The following is a 17,700-nucleotide window of genomic DNA, read 5'->3' as shown; positions in this document are numbered from 1 at the left end:
TCTTTTCCTCACTCCCGTCCCGTGTTTTTACCCAGTGTGAGAATATATAGTGTGATTGACCCATCACTACAATCCTCACTTCCATTCCTTTCCACATCAAGTTTCACAGGCCTGAAAACAGGCACTGACTTCACCTTTCAAATCTTTCCTATTAAAACTACTTCAAACTATGAAGTGGAATTTTTTGGCATATTTTACCAACTCTACAACCAATTTCCAAGAGAGAGGTGCAAATGGTAAAACAAAAGCAGTAGAAGATTTAAATTGCTGATGGACAAGATTTTTAGCTCACCTGGCCCGAAGGTTTTATACAGAGTATGTGTAATTTTAAACCTGTCGGATAGACATTTTGTAGTGTTGTATCTGACTGGCCTGACTCACTTTCACCTTTAATCCATCAGGATAAGGAAAGCATAAAATATACCATTTCCAGTTAAGATTGAACCCGCACCTCCCAGCTATCCAGTCTCCACATCTTCGTCCTCCAGTAATTGCCTCCATCAACAGGTTGATTCTTCTGCAATGTAACATTCTGCAACATCCACAGTTGAGCTGCTACTAAGAGAAATTCCCTCAAGCACAAAGCCACAGTACTGTCCCATGTTTTAAGAATTTAACCCTTATTAAAGAGTTTTCTGTCACAAGGAGGGCCACAGATACCTTTGTGTTACTGGAATATTGTAGTGTAAACTACTGCTTCCTCTTTCGATCGAGATACCCAGCCCGTCGCTCTGACTATTCCGTCTTTGCATATTGCAGAGTTATCTTCTCTTGGGAGCAGGGATTGATTGTTACGTCACTTGTTTGTGAGAGTAACGTCATCAATTTTTGAGAAAACGACGTGATTTTCTCACACAAACCAATGACGTAACAATCAATACCTGTTCCCAAGAGAAGATAACTCTGCAATACGCAAAGACGGAATTGAGCTCAAGGAAAAATCAACTTAGCGCAAGTGCAATACAAACTTCCCACAATACTCCCTCCTTTCTAAATATGTTAGCCCCCCAAAGACCAGTTCACCTCAGTACAAGTCTGCTGGACCAACACGGGAACAGCTCTCATTTCAACAGCAATATATTTCGTAACAATTAGGTTAGCTTAAATCATGGTATTACCGAAAACAGTCGTGTAAGTTGAAAACTTCATCAAGTCTCAGTCGATCTTTTGTTCCTAGTGAAATGAAAATTCTTTTCAAACACTGTTTGTTGTTTGTTTACTGTCATAATTATCCCTCGACTATTGTTAGTTATTCAGCTGATCTGTTGAACGATGTTGTTTTAAACTACCTGTACGTGCGCCTGGGGCGGTGGTCTGTTTACAGTTGTTTGAATAAGGAGGCATTTGGTTATAGTCGAATGTGTGTACAAAATATGGTCATACTTTATTAAACGACCACTTTTATTAAACGACCGTTTTTTTAATTTCCCTTGGGTGATCGCTTGATACAGATTCAACTGTATATACATTTCCTGGTCACCACAGTAGTTTGAAATAATGTTTCCAACAGAGATTTATCCTATTGAGCTAACCAGGGCTGCTTTCATTTATCCTGTTCAACAATTTAACCCTTTCATCACTGTAAACCATAATGAACTCATCCATATCAATGCATGGTAGAGTCTACTAAAGTTACATATGGGTGAAAGGGTTAAGCTGATAAACCTGGAGAAGAAGCAACAGGTACAGCTTGGGACCAAGGCTTATCTATGGTTTGGCTTGTTGTTAATTTTATTTGATAGTTATATCGGCCAAATTTGGAAGTGCATTATTCAATTATAGCATATTTATGTGCCATCTGGAGCATTTCAACATGCAAATGACCCAGTCCAGTTCTAACATATTACATTAAAACTTTTAACACAAGATACTGTTGAATCAGAATGGCTTTCCCACGTTCCACCCCAGACACATCCTGTCCAATCTCCTGACTCCCATCCTAACACCTCCGTCGCCCATTGTTCTCGCCACTTCCCCATATACCATGGTCATCTCCATACAAAACATGGTTCGTCCACCATTAATCCAGCTATCTGTTTTCATTGTTATAGTCATATATTAAAACATAGGTAATGCAGTGGTATTATGTCAAATATAATTTTTCACTAAATAAAAATTGAATTTGAAACGTGATTTTTGTCCTTTTTTGTTTGTTTTTTTATTAAAATGCATTTTGCAATCACTTTAAAGATATTACCAGGTATATCAATGACTGGAATCACAATAGCACTTGGGGGGCTTGTTCATTGGCTATTTATGTGTAACAAAGGGTACATCCGTTTTTAAATTAACATTTTCGGGTACAAATGCTGGCGGACCTGCGAATCTTCATGCAGGCCTTGCAAGGCTTTGTCAATGCTCGCCTGAAAGCAGCGAGAGGTTAATAAGTCCGCCCTTATTTCATTAACGAATAACTCTGGTCCAGCTGGTCCAACTATTTGGATTGCAATAAACGAAAACGGCCCAGGGTAAGGGTAATCCCTGGGTAGGTCACGTTGCTGGAGTCATGCTGTCATGTAAGTGCATACTATATTCATTTTTTATACAATTCTGTTGAACAGGCACTAAAGTGACGGATAGATGTATATGGGTAACTTTAACCGCAGTTTAACTTCAGCCTTGGTCGCCCTTTGCATTCTACAGCAAATAATAGTGCACAATATTCCAAATTTAGCAATAAAGACGGCAGAAAAGATTTTCACCAGTGAACGGTCGAATATTTTACTACGCAAAAGTTTTTCAGTATAAGTTACATTTATGATAAATAAAAACACTGAACAATAATTTAGTTTCAGATTTTAATAGAATTCACAAACACTAATTCAGTTTGTCAACATATGTCCATTTAACTCACGACTGGAGTGTTAACGGATGTGTATAAATTAAAGGAAATATAAATATAAATGTTGTCTCGATACCTTGTTGATACAAGTAAATATATTGTCATGAGAGTAGTGCACTGATTCTATCACAGAGAAAGGACAATTGTCCAAGATTGTACAAAAACGATATCAAAACAGAAACAACTTCAAACCTATAAACAACAACAAAAACTTGTCAGCACTATCATGAAAGTCAATACCAACAACAGAATCACAAAAATGATATTTATATATATTATGAAAGCAGTTGGGAGGCTTAATAAGCAGGATAGGAATCAATATCTAGTTTTTTTCCATGATTATGAAAATGAAATTAATCACTAGGTTATCATGCATCACATAGACCCTTTCACTATAACTGGGGACTGTCAACTTAGCTGGCATGTCATCATCATTATTGTTTATTTTACATTTCTGTGTCCATCATATTCAGTTGTCATTTGGAGGTTTGCTAACTAATATTCAAGCTCTCCAGCTGAAGTCAAGGGGTCGATTTTAAATATATACATATATATATTATTTGTCCGAGTTATGAAAATGAAAATTAAACCCTAGTCTATCACACATGCTCTTCTCTCAATGTAGTAATTGCACTTATAGTAAAACCTTTAATACACAATTTTACCCTCTAATCATGCATCAAAAAATGAAAACAATTAACACAAGAATTCAATAAAAAGTACAAAATTAAAAGATGCAGTATACCTTTTTTTTTTGTATTTGTAACAAGACTGTCATGCATGTATAAATGTAAATTTTAAATGCACAAGAAATTTCGAGAAGTTCCTACAACCCATAAGTTGAGTGAATGACTGTTGTTTGTGTCCTTAGCAATCATACATAACAGAATATGATTTAAAAAGTAGATATATTCTGGTATTACAAGCCATTCCTTGTTCCCAAATATATTAAACAAGCATAATCTCGAAACCTCATTTAGCTTCAAGTGTCTTCATGGTCCCAATGAATGCCGGAGCATGATTAATCTTTGATCCGACAAACACTCTTGAAAAGTAACTTGTATCACAATTATTTGATACAACTCTCACATTTGATTGTAGAACACAAAAATATGAGAGGAACAACAGGCTTCAACAAACGGTATAAATTATGTTAAATAGAGTTAAAATGATATCTATACACATACTCTGTCACACAGTCTTCACCGAGAGGTTTCAGGGGAGATTAATTACTCTTCAAATTATCTACCCTTTAATCCTCATCAGAGTCCGCGGGAGCATGACGCCTCTTAGATGGAACTAGGCCTCCAATTAACCCGTTGGCCGTGTTGAATAGATTGATTGGACTGCTACCATCTGTGATAAGTGTGGACTTTAGCCCAAGCGCAGTCAACATCTTGACCTGCATCTCCGGTCCAGACACTGCAATGGACTGGAGTGTGTTGGCTCCAATAGCATCCACCATCTTCTTGAACTTATCGGTTTCGATGTTGGACATTTCCTTTGATTTTGTGAGTTCCATGTCATTCTGCTCACGGACGTATTTCAGTTCAGCCTCCCGGGCACTGGTCAGTCTCTCCAACTCAGACTCCTATAAAATGTAATCAGATTATAGTTGAAGATATTTGTGTTAAAAGAAGTCAAAATGTTCATACAAAAATCTTGTGCTTCAAAGACAGGTCACCTTTATAGACAGGTCTCCTTTATAGACAGGCAGACATTATACTGAAGTGGTATTATCTCCCCTTCATAGACAGGTAAACCTAGGGAATAAACAGTTAACCCTGTTTACAGGGAGATATAAGGAATAAAAAAGTTGCTCCTGTTAAAGGCAGGTAGGTTTATTCCCTTATATTAAAACTGAATTCATTTCCTATTATAGAATGTTATATGGAATAAAAGTCAATACACTCCTATTTAAAGAGCTTTACTCATTGTAAAGCGCTTTAGAGTGGCTTATGTTAGCTAGATAAGGGGCTTTGTCAAATGTTGTTTATTATTATATAAAGATAACATGATTTGGCTCCCTTTTATAGACAGCCAGGTTTACAGGCTGTATTTGATAAAAGAGGAGTAACTTCCCTTTATAGACAGGTTGGCATATGCTATAAATAAAATTTTGGATTTTTCCTAAAGCATCTCAAAAGTCTTTTATCAGTTATTTATTAAATATTTGAAAAGAGAGTATTTTGAATAATACCAAAATGCACTGGTTTAATTTTTAAGATAATTCAATATTTTCCTAACATACCAATAAGCTATGACATTTAATACAACTATGTCTTGATCTCTACAAAATACTTACGGCTTCAATCTTCATAGCCATGGACTTGAGTTTGGCCTGCTCAACGGCAGCCTCTCCCTCGATCCTCGAGGCCTCAGCCCGGGACTGAGCCTCTGCCTTGGCCTGACCGGTACTCTCCACGGCCGCACTGTTGGCCTGCAGTTCCAGAAGTTCCTTACGCGACTTTTCAGCTTCTGCCTCATCGCTGATTTTCTGTCGTTCCAAACGGCCCTTGGCTTCCTGTTCAAGACGCTCAGCCTCGTGTCTAGCTGTAGCCTCCTGTGAGTTGGTGGTGATTTCGATGGCGAGCTGGACTGACTTTTGCAAGGCATCACGTGTCCTCTGGTCGACTGGCTCCACAGACTGAATGTCAATGCTTGTCATCACCAGACAGTTCTGACCAAACACGAACTGGTCCCGCACCTTGTCCTTCGCATCGAAACCAAACACAGAGGATCGGATAATCCTGGCGGAGTTCTAGAGGAAAATCAAACAGTCAAATATATTAAAAGTCTTACACAAAGAAATGTTCAACAACCTGAAGGTGTAGTTTTTGTTACATGATTTCAAATGATAACTGATGCAGATAGCAAATTAGTTATCCATATCTTCATTACCGACATTTACTGTAATATCTAGACATCCAAAAAGCATGTTTTTTTATAATTTTGTAAGCTAGTTAAAAGTTTAGTAATTTATGGATGGGAAAATTCTATGACTGTTAAAAAAACCTGTTCAATAGAACACCTCTACTTTCCCAATTGCCGCTATTTCTGTGATGACTCATACATCAATGAGAGATTCAACACCTGCGATCATAGATCACTCCAATAATTTCTGAAGGTCTTATTCTAAATAAGATTTAGAATATGGGATATGAGACCAAAAGTGCGGTCTCTGAATACAGGTTTAACCCTTTCACCCCTATGCAACTTTAGTAGACTCTACCATGCATTGATCTGGATGAGTCCATTATGGTCACAGTGTTGAAAGGCTTAAATGTACACAGAATGAAGGATTTTAAGAATATGGGCTATTTTGCTATATTTTGCATTGCTTTCCACCAGACAACAAAACCAGGACCCTGAAGCACACTTTCTGATCTTCATCATATATAAACATGATAAAGTCAAGCCTGTGTACAAAACTACCCTTAGGAATTCCATGTCGATTTTATTTTATTCATGTGGCCTCCATATATAGGTTCAGGTAATTATACAAAATATATAAGCGTGATCTCTGGAGAGGAGGTTTGAATAGTAGAAGAGGAAGTAAAATGACGATGGTCCTTACCTTGTGGAAGTCATCAAACTGGACTTGAGCCACAGCTCCTCTAACCCGGGATGCGATCGCCTTGCAGGCATCACCAACAAAATCTGGTACACTGAAGATTTTGTGAGCATCCTTTTCATCAAGTTTGTCTTTGATATCAAAATGCCAGTTGTAAGATAGTTGGAGGCTGAGTCGTGCGTGATCGGCGGTCTCCACGACAATGATGTCGGTCATGAAGTCGGGACCAAGCAACAGACAAAGGGATTTGATAGAATTGGGTTTCTTTGGTTTACCACCGGACAGACTGAGCTGGGTGAATTGTTCGTCAGGGCCAAGCATGACCAGTTCAGGGCCAAATACAACTCTAGCTTTCTTCTCTTTGTAATCGTATATCTGCACTGCAGCATTATGTGGTACACGGAAAGTGATGACCCTCGTCTTGTCCCGAGCCTTTGTGGTATCTGTGCTCTGTCCTCGCGCACCCCGATCAGCCATAGGGTCCTTCCCTTGGGCTAGGAGGGTCTCAACTGCTGGGGGAAGGGCTTTCTCCCACAATTCCTCATCGTGACTCAGCATGTAAGTCTCTGCAGTAACCGCACGCACCTAAAACAACAAACATTGATCCGTGAACGTTTTACACCATTCAAAATATTTTATCAGCATCAATAGTACAACAGATTTTCTTAAACATGATTTTCATGTGTATTCACTAAAAACATAATGAAATCGTTTTTTAAACTAACCCTATTAAGGCAGTTATTGAAAATGGTAAAGATGCTCCCTCAAAATTTCCAAAGAAATTCATTAAGTTCACTGAATGAAACGATAAAATTGACTGATTTTAGGTATGCAAATAATATAACCATCAATTCTTTTGAATTTCTTAAAAACAGCATTTGGAAAATTTGCCAGAATGATTGCTTAATCGAATCTGGCTTAAAAAGTCCTCATCCTGATATCTATAAAGTCTATATTGCAGTTAGAGAGACAAAGATTAAAAAGTGTGTTGATATTGTCCCCTATTATTCCGAGAACTTCTGTAAAGATGGAAGATTGTTTCACAGAGATGATGCTCACCTTTCCATTTTTGATGTCCCTGACGTAGATACCCTCATTCTCGTCCAATGGGATTGCCCGTCTCTTGAGGACGACCTCCACCTCTGTGGGTGGTACATACTCCTTAGGTCCTCGGATCATCCACCGGTCACCGGGACGACGGTCTTCCCCTGTGTCTGCGTCCTTGAATGTTTCAGTAGCCTTGAGAATGAGACCTTCCTCTTCACCAAGCACATAAATGTTTTGGATACCCCTCTCAAGACTCTCGCCAGGCAGGAGGAAGAAAGATTTCTCTCCCTAAATTTAAAAGTAAAAACATGGAAAACATCAAAATATATTCCATGTCAATTATCAATATCCATTAGAATCTATCTCATTATTCAAATTCTGTGAAAAAGTTTCACTCCCTTCAATTAATCTTACTCGATTCAATACGGAAACAAAATCAGTCTGAAGACTTTTTATTACAAATTGGGATGTCTTGATAACAGTTAATTTCAAAGGCCTTTTCGGTCCTGAACTTTTTTATGTAATTTACAACCCACATCTTCATAATATACTTCAAGTGCAATGATTTGCAGCAGATGACCTTGAACTGCAACGATTTGTAGCAGGCGACCTAGAAATGCAACGATTTGTAGCAGACGACCTTGAAATGCAATGATTTGTAGCAGATGACCTTGAATTGAATTCTAAATTCCTAAGCAAAATGAAAGTATTATAGTCTCACTTTTATAATCATTATATGATATCATATTCTGTTATCTTTCAACCCAAAAACCTGACAAATTCTATGACATCGACAAATCTTACCTTGACCAGCCTCTTTCTGCCGAGCTGTGGCCTTCCAGAATCATCACAGGGATCCAAAAGAACACAGTACTGACGGGAGGTCAAGGTCGTAATGGAGACCACACCCACAACCTGTCATCATGGAAAGAATATAACCGATATGACTCAAAGGATAAACACCAGGAAACATTTTCAATATCTTACTGATAAGTTTCCATGCTACGTCTGATATGCAAATATATTTCTGTGATAGTTTAAACAATGTAAACATTTCGCCTTGCTTTCTTGTTAACTTCAGCTGCTAACAGTAATTACTTGCACTTGTACTTCCTGTTTTAGATTTCTAAGGTTTTCCCCAAGATTTTAAGCTTGTATTCTTTATGGGGTTTTTTTGCAGATTGTGGAAATTAATCACTCAAAATTGCAATTTGCGACCAAAAAAATATGAATATTTCTGCATTATTAAGTTGTTTGGAAATTGTGAATTTCTAAACTTAAATTTTTAGATATACAATCAATCAAAAATAATATTTCAACATAATAGATATATATGTGAATTGTAGATATTTTATACGAACCTCTTCGTAAACATTGGGGATGTGAGTTTCTGTCTCGGTCATGGTGATCAACCATTCCTCTCCGTTTTTCCTCACAACACCAAAGTCGTCCTTGAAAGTTCTCAGGGACCTCATGTGAAGGGCTTTCTGCAATACGCCAAAACAAATGGTAAGTTAATATTGAGTTCAAAATAAATGTCCTTTACCTGTTTTACCCGATTTACTCGATTTACTTTATCGCTGGTCGTCTCTTAAGGTGATAAAGCTTCTTTACCCCCTTAACCCATTCACCCCTGAAACTTCATAATGAACTCTTCCAACCTTTGAGTTGGAAAGGTTCAAATGTGTCTTCAGGGGTGAATGAGTTAATTTTGACAGTTACAGCTTATTTTTGTACAGAGTTGTGCAAATCAATACTACATCATTATATTTGTTTAGTATAGCATACAGCTTCACTTGACTTTTTATCAATATCTGTCCACTGTATATATATATTGTACTTCAGAGTGAAATTACAATAACATTATGTGAATATTTCCCCGTTTACCCAATAGTAAAATTTTCCAATAACCCAAGAAAAGAAATTTGAGGTGAGATCTTGATTTTACTGACATTTATGACTATTTGTAAGTGATATACAATGCCATACCTTGTCTGTGAGGACGAAAGCATTGACGATGTCGACCACCTCCTCATAGGCCCCGGGAAGGTAGGCTCCCGTCTTCTTAACAAGCCACTCCTCCCCAGTGACACGGGGTGTTCCCTGACGGTCGATCGTCTCCTTACGAGCCCGGAGACGGATTGCCTGGTTAGGACGGATCACAGTGGCGCGAACAGTTTCATCAATCACCACCTCCTTGCGAGGGATGTAAGTCCCGGGTCCTTCAAATAACCATTCATCACCAGCAGTCCTCTTAATGTCATCCTCAGCTTCAAAGTCGAGAATGGATCGGAGACGGAGAGCTGAGTTAGCATTCACAACTTTTAGGGGTGTCACAACCTAAAGTAACAAATTTACATCATCAATATATAATGAATTACACCTTCACAAATACATTTAAGGACAACTAGATGGCAGAGAGTGACTTTTATTCCTATATATTTTGGATAGATCAACTTCAATGAAATAAAACATTGATTCTTATATAATGCTGGTGTCATTAATGCTAATTTGATATAAAAATACTTTCAATTATGTTCTAAACTTTAAACGAACTCAGTCAATCAAATATGAAAATTTTAAGCTGTCTTACCTGTTTCAAGACCTCACCAGGGTAGAGAGGGAAAGGGTCCTGAGCAAGACGAATCTCCTGGTCAGCGTGGAGAAGTTTGGCTTGGCCGCTGTTGTCCAGTACAACCTTGTTGTCCTTGTCGCGGACATGGGGGTTCTCGATCAGACAGTAGTTCCTCGGGGGAACTGTGATCATCTTCTCCGGCCCAAACACCACCCTGTAGACACGAGACACTTCTTATAAGACAGGAGTTCAAAGATTTTGAAGAATTACAGAATTAAATAAAAACATGTTTCACTATATACCGATTCAGTTAAAAGTTTGCACTATAATAAATCGAATAGGAAACCAAATTTATCTGCCCATCCACATCTATTTCAGTTTAAATAAAATTTCAACAAATACATTTTAACTTCTCTGTAATAAGCCCATCCCTATTTTGAGTCAGAAATTATGCACTAGCCCCCCGGGCTTATTGTAGGATAAATATGGCAGAGCTTTTGTTCCTGTGAGCAACCGGCCGGCCCTACATCCATTTTTGCAGTGTAAATATAATTTGTACATCAATTAAAAAAATGTCCACAAATGCTCCTTCAAAAATGAATTATCAGCCATGAATGTAAACAAGAGAAAAGCTACTTGTCAAGTCAGGATTCTACATTCAGAAGAAACCTGTTTATCCTCTGCAGTAAATTTTGTGCAAAAGCCTCACCTTTCATTGTCCTGGCGGATGTAGGTCTGGGGCCCGATCTCCAAACGGGTAACATTAAGGTTTTGGTCGAGGACATGGAGGTAGTAGTAGGGAGGGATCCTAAACAAGGACAGCTCCTCTCCTCCACGACGAGAGACGGACATTTTGATTGGTTATCTGTAACAAATAAGACGTTTTGATTGGTTGTATGATTTTATGATTTTTTGCATCAAACATGTATAGGACATTATTCTGATTGGTAGTGTATATAACGCAGACATTATTAATTCAATAATTGGTAAGATATGACAACTTACATTTTGATTGGTTATTTACAACAAAAAGACATTCTGATTGGTTAATTTGAATATTTTTTGGAAACGAAAGTAACAAACATTAGTTTTTTTATTGGTTTCCTGGTACGTACTATACAGACACAAGTCAATATGAAAATCTGCTGTTACAGACATCCTGATTGATAAATGGTATTTGATAAAACTTGTTTCATAATAGACTAAATAAAGTTTTATCTGGAAAAAAAATCATTCTGATTGGTGACTGTCACGTTCCACCTGGCCCAAACAAACAGGTATTCAGTTTGTAAAATTGTAGTCACAAGTGAATGATTTTAGACTTCCTATTTTCACTGAATATAGATAACTTTTTCAATGTTTGTCAATCTTCTAGGATCATTTTTTGTTCATGCATGAATATAAATATCATCTGACATTTGACTACCACGAAGTTTGACATTTTGTTTAAGTGACCATGCAACAGCAGTTTGGCAATTATAATTATTAAGTGCCTGCTTGTTTAAGCAGACAAACTGGTTCACCTATTTATAAATGTACTATTTTTAGGAATAAAGCCAGTCAGACCTGTAGATGCAGTCCTTCAAAGTTAGTGCTAGGGCTCACCAGGAAGCTACATCAAATCACTAGGCCCGTCACTATTTCGTAAACGAACAACTCCGATAAAAAAGAAAAAATGGTCGAAAATTTTGGACCACATAAAATGAAAGCAGCCTTCAGGTTAAGGATTTTGTAGGATTCACTTAAGTTATGAATGAAGTGTTTTTGATGAGCTTCCAAACTATACAATATCCAATTTAGACAGGTGTGTACACATACAAGCTTGTGACATTGCGAGACAGAACATTCGAGTAAGGTCACTCAGGGTAAAAATAATTCTACTTTGAAATACCTTACACTAACAAAGTACACCGTTTATTGGGCTCACCATTTATTTATTGTAAGTTCAAAAGATTGAAATGTCTGGCACAGACAGTTATGTGTAATTATATAGAGTCACTAATCTGGATCTGTGCCAACATTTTAGGGCAACAGATAATACCTGATACACATGTATACAGGTGTCAGGCGACCTTCTACTTTATATATGTGTGTTATACAGGTACCCTTCTATACTTTATATAAAGAGTACTTGGTATATAGTTAAATCAATAGCTTTTATGTTGTTGATGACACAGCAAGTATCCGATAATCAATTTTACCTGATATGACAAAAGGAATCAAACACATGTACGGTACATTATACTGTACCAAGTCTTGTGCTCTGTAATAAGGTTACTCTCTTCATTTTGTTTCAACAGATCTTATTGATACCAGGGGGAAATAACAAAAGGATTGGATAATAGGCTAAGCCAAGTCCTCTTTTCAAGTTATCTTTTTGAATGCCTCCGCTAGGGATCAAACCATGACTACAGATTACAACTTGTCTCGAGAGTAATTGTATATAATTTTCATAAATCTTACGCCTACCTAGTTCCCAATTTGTTTCACATCAATAATTAAGTCATGCTCCCCAACACCTGTCGCTGGCACCCTCACCAAGTAAATTATCCCAAATCAACACACATACATATATTACGATGCAATGAAACAGCATGTACGTGTACGACAGCCTGTAGTGAATATATTTTTACTGGTTGATTTGACCGCATTATCAACCAGTGATTTATTTTGCCTATTGGAAACAAAGTCCCACTACAAATCAGAACAAAACACATCTCCAGTACAAAAACATGCATACACACATGTGGAGACATTAGTCAGGTGGCATAGAACCTGAGTAGTTAGTGCCTAATAACACAATACTGTATTGATTAGGACTGCAACGTGATATTTTGAATGCAGTACAATACATAATATTTGTTCAGAGGTTACGATACACATACAATATTTTCCGGATTTGTCGATTCTGAATTTAGTCTACTCATATCGGTGCAAACATGCTGAGTGACAGCTCAAACTTGGCATGCACGTCAAAAGATGTGAATTAAGTGAAACTTTAAAAGTGATGCCCATTAAGGACCAAGTCTATTTTCAGTTGTAATATTGCCATTAAAATTTGCAACAGATCTTTTCGCCTTGCTTCTACTGTTACTATATGTATCATGATATGTATCGTATCGTGACCACAGTTTCGTGATACATATCGTATTGTCATGTTAATGTATCGCTGCAGCCCTAGCACTGATTGTATATGAATGTACTGTGTTGTGCTTTCGAGCAGCTTATAGCAAGTCAGGATGTAACATATCCAATATATATTTACTTATTATTTGATATTACTGTGCGACTCCAGTGACAGGTATACAGGAAGAAGTTATTTGATAATAATGAGGAAATAGACAACCATTAAGGCCCTTGAATGAGTCATTCACAAGGAAATATTATATGCTGTATCACTGATTACAAGTGTACAACATTACTGTCAAACGGCACATTTATCTTTTTAGGTACTGTAAGCTGGTAATATTACGGGTACTTCCTTCCCCCTGGCTCGCTTTTAAAAATAAACGTCTATTGAAATAGGTACTCCTTTTATACTTCCCCTTGTCATACCTTAAGTCAAGTTAAATATAAATATTTTACAACAATTATCAACAAGTTTAATCAATCTTGGTCTTGATGGAAGAGCATAGGGGGCTTTATATGAGAGGAAACAGGATTGCTGGTTTGGTGGTATATCATGCAGGTACACATAGAAATTAAAGTGTTTGCATTACAAAGTACAGATAATCTGGAAAGTTTGTCACATAAAGTGAGGTGAGAAGTGAAATGACAGGCATCATATTTATATTAAAGTTTCACTCAATAAACCTTAACTTCTCTCACAATTAACTCATTCACCCCTGAAGACACATTTGAACTCTTCTAGTTCAAAGGTTGGAACAGTTCATTAAGAAATTTCAGGGGTGAATGAGTTAAAGGCTGGAGTATGATGCAACATTTAGTGATATGGTTCAACACATACATTATTTTTCGGATAAAGACCTGACTTCCACTCCGTATGATGCAACAAGCAGAATATTACAATCACAATTTTTTCTGCTGTATTGTTTAAAGATGATATATAAGCCACAGTTGGTGAACATATACATTGTATACCCATATATGACTGAGAAATGTGCAGAAAATCAGAAATATACATCGTGAAATATAAATGACTTTGGTAACAATTAGAAATTCTGCAGGATGCTAATATATGAAAGGATATTTTGACAATCTATTTTAAATGTCATTATAATGTACATGTATGTATAGATAATGATACAATGTCAATACTGCTTGAGTAAATGACAAGGATGAAAATACTTAGCAACACTGAACTGTAATGTTAGATATACCAATATAGATATCATACTGTGTATTAATTAAGTGTAATTACATGCATCCCTCATCCTCTGTTAAGTGTTAAGATGTTATCATACAAAGGACGATAAGAACACAAACTTAACCACTCAGAAAAGTGTTTAGAATAGATTTATCCAGCATTGCACTTACATGTATATATTATATAAAAAGACAAATCTGAGACCTATATCGCTACCATAAAATATTTATAACGATGTACCTCTACAGAATATACTGCCGCTGATATTGATAAATATTTTTAAGTTATTACTTTAAAATGGTGTCCTGATCTTGTGCATGTGACAAATAAAGTTACGAAAAAAAATCTTACCTATATATAATACCAGTACACAAGTAAAAAAAAATCAGCTCCAAATAGTAAGCAACAAGCCGGCGACTTGTGGGAAGGGGGGAGTCGTCTTCAGTCAAGTCATGGTGTCCCAGTGGTATATGTTCACGCGAAAATATATTCACCCATACTGACTTCTATATTCAGATGCCTCCCGGTTTTAAAGGTACAAAAGTGCTAGCCTGTCAGAATGACGTATATTCAGCGCTTTGTCAGCATTTGTTATTTTATTTTATTCACAGGCCACTGACAACCAGTATATGTTAACCATACAAACACATATTTCACAACGCTCTGGCAATCCGTGTAAATGTTCAAATGTCAATCAAAGGTCTTTGTGGGATGTACTTGGGACAAACCCGTGTGTAAATATAGCAATGATCACTTAGTGACGTCATACTGAAATGTTGTGCAAGAATGTACCTGTGTGATTAGGGGTCTGTTCGTTTATGCGGAACAGCCGGTTTGACCGTTTATAAATGTAACAATGTCGGGTATAAATCCTGGCGGACCTGCAAATGTGTATGCAGGACTTGCAAGGCTTTGCCAAGGCTCGCCTGAAAGCAGCATCAGATTACAAGGTCCGACCTTATTTGATAAACGAACAACAGTGGTCCGACCGGTTTGACCGTTTAAACGAAAACGGCCTAGGCCGAAGGAAATGCGGGTTATGTACGATATCAAAACAGTATTTTGTACCTTCGTAAAGAATATATCTCCATGACAAATTCGTGCATTCTATAATTCCTAAGGCCTACTAAATTCTATAAATTTAACTTCAAAAATGTTAACATTATGCACTGTTCTGAAAAATTCATTGTGACGAAGTTTCAATAATTGGTCAATTCACTAACAATTGTAACACTAATCAATGTTAAGTTTATTATATATTAACAATAATTGCTGACGGTGTAATTATGTTGTTGCGTCTCCAAGTACACGCTTATAAACATGTCCGTCCCTTCCACAGATCGATAAAGCGGAAGTAAAAAAAAAAATCGTGCGTTTTGCAGCGTTTTCGGGACGATTTTCTGTGCAGTTTTATAAAATGTCAATAACTAAAACTAAGTTTACTCTAAACACTAAACTAAAAGCCATTTAAAAACACTGATTTACTTAAATAAAATCAATTAAAAAATGCTGAATGCTTACCTGTTCTTGAAGCTGCGTCAGCAGAGTTTCTGAATGTTGAGCAAGATCCTGCAGGCCGGTGAGGGGGGCGTGGCCATTCGATTGACCAATCACATTGCGTTCCATTGCTTCTATTTTTATCGATGACCGTTTACGTTCTAAGGGAGACAACTCTTATAGTACGCGTTAACTATGCTAGCTAAATATATCAATGACACCTAGATAATAGAAGTACGGTGCGTCGTAGTTTCATTTGCGTTCTTTCTTTGATAAGCGTATAATGATTAATAAGCACTTGAAGTATTACTGCTTAGGGCAAGGTCTTTGAATATGCGCACCAGTAGACGATCTAAATTAAGGTAACATTTTTTCCCCCAAAATTGATGAAAGGAGTCGTTGTATTAATAAATCTACGGGGGATCGGGGAGTTCACTACACTTTCCCTATGTTTTATTATTTTCTTTAAAATATAACATTGACCTGTAACGTTAGAGTGTTTTATTGTTATAATTTCTATATTGCAACTTACCTTTTTTAATATTTCATATAGATTTTATATAGTTTCCCTTGGGTAAATACATATTTAGAAGAATCAATAAATTGCTTCTAGCACTTTATCAAATTGTGAGGTTCAAGATTAATCACCCTTTGATACATGAACATTTCTTACATGAGATCATGCATATCGTTTTCAAATTGTATATTCGTACAATCGTACGTACTAACAAAGTAAGCTGGTGAAAGAAAAAAGATGAATATTTCAAGGATATATATATATATGTTATAAGTTTTATATAAATCAAAGACTATACAGCATGCAATGAACATTTTGCGTGACACTCAACATACAGTATACCCTGCAGTGGCGGATCCAGAGGTTTTTTTGGGCTTCAGGAAACCCCCCAACCTGCGAATTTTCTTTAAAAACCATGTTTTTTCATCATTTTCCTCAATTTTTCCCCCACATGGAACCCCCCCTGGACATTTGGAACCCCCACCCCCCAGATAGGTCTCTGGTTCCGTCAATGACCTGTATCAGACCCACTTTCCTCATTCAAGTGACAGTTTAATATAGAGGCTAGCGTCCCCAGCCCCGGTAGGAAAATGGGATCTTTCGAGTTATCATTGGGAATTTGTAATGCCTAAACAATGCCATAAATAGATAAGTTAAGAATTCCTAATTTACATATCAGATCACATGATGCCGATGGACATATGTCGATCTTCTTTTAGAAAATATGACATAAAAAGGTCTGGCCAACAGTTGTGATGTCAAAAGTTAAGTTGAACGAAAAATAATCTTAAAAACACAAATGTGAAAAACGCAATGAAATACATTTGAAAGAGTGATGTTTGTTGGTCTACATATGTATATTATACCTATGTATATAATGCATTATGTCCATGCGTCGTTCTAGACATCAAAGTGAGGGGGCATACATGCGACGCCCCTCTGTGATGCATGAAAAGTCATTCGTGGACGCTATTTCACCGAAATACTAACACAACACTAACATTGACCGTACACGCTCCACTCGTCCACTTTGAAGACCCTCAATAGAAACAATAATTGTTAAAATATAACAATGTTTTATATCAAATTGGAAGCATTATAACGTTGAAATTATAAACAGAATAACGCCAGTCCATAAAGATAGCAATTAAAAAATGAATAATGTGCCGTAAAGATGAAATTTTATATATAATTATAATAATTAAATGAAGATTTCTAAGTATATACACGGAATTAGATTATCTAAGTCCGTGTTATATCGTAACGTATATAACATGAACATTAAATAAGGTTTTCCTTACAATATAGTGACGTATATATA

General features: G+C 36.7%; 1 protein-coding gene across 2 annotated transcripts; it reads right to left on the bottom strand.

Annotated features, from left to right (window-relative positions):
- Positions 1–2,784: 2,784 nt before the first annotated feature.
- LOC110457709 (major vault protein-like) lies at positions 2,785–15,983 on the bottom strand. 2 transcript variants are annotated; one of them, XM_021509078.1, is made up of 10 exons: positions 15,887–15,983; positions 10,748–10,903; positions 10,057–10,252; positions 9,453–9,803; positions 8,825–8,950; positions 8,268–8,378; positions 7,476–7,751; positions 6,420–7,001; positions 5,148–5,603; positions 2,785–4,433 (listed from the first exon to the last, which is right to left on the bottom strand). In XM_021509078.1, exons 2-10 carry the CDS (start codon positions 10,888–10,890, stop codon positions 4,095–4,097), a joined length of 2,580 nt encoding a protein of 859 aa, XP_021364753.1. In that variant the 5' UTR covers positions 10,891–10,903; positions 15,887–15,983; the 3' UTR covers positions 2,785–4,094. The 2 variants fall into 2 exon arrangements, with proteins under 2 accessions (XP_021364753.1, XP_021364754.1); XM_021509079.1 differs by lacking the exon at positions 15,887–15,983 and adding an exon at positions 14,717–14,938.
- Positions 15,984–17,700: the final 1,717 nt, after the last annotated feature.

This window comes from Mizuhopecten yessoensis, unplaced genomic scaffold (genome assembly GCF_002113885.1).
Source record: "Mizuhopecten yessoensis strain PY_sf001 unplaced genomic scaffold, ASM211388v2 scaffold9301, whole genome shotgun sequence".
NCBI classification, from domain to species: Eukaryota; Metazoa; Mollusca; class Bivalvia; order Pectinida; family Pectinidae; genus Mizuhopecten; species Mizuhopecten yessoensis.
Note: the sequence above shows the minus strand (reverse complement) of the source record. Positions and strands in the feature narration are given on the sequence as shown.

Bases quoted from the DNA above. Each gene is read 5' to 3' on its own strand.
- LOC110457709 (XM_021509078.1), bottom strand. From the start codon at position 10,890: ATGTCCGTCTCTCGTCGTGGAGGAGAGGAGCTGTCCTTGTTTAGGATC. The intron at 10,253-10,747 runs GTGAGGCTTTTG...TCGTGTCTACAG, and splicing joins ATCCGCCAGGACAATGAAAG to GGTGGTGTTTGGGCCGGAGA. The intron at 7,002-7,475 runs GTGAGCATCATC...TTGTTGTTTTAG, and splicing joins GGGACATCAAAAATGGAAAG to GTGCGTGCGGTTACTGCAGA.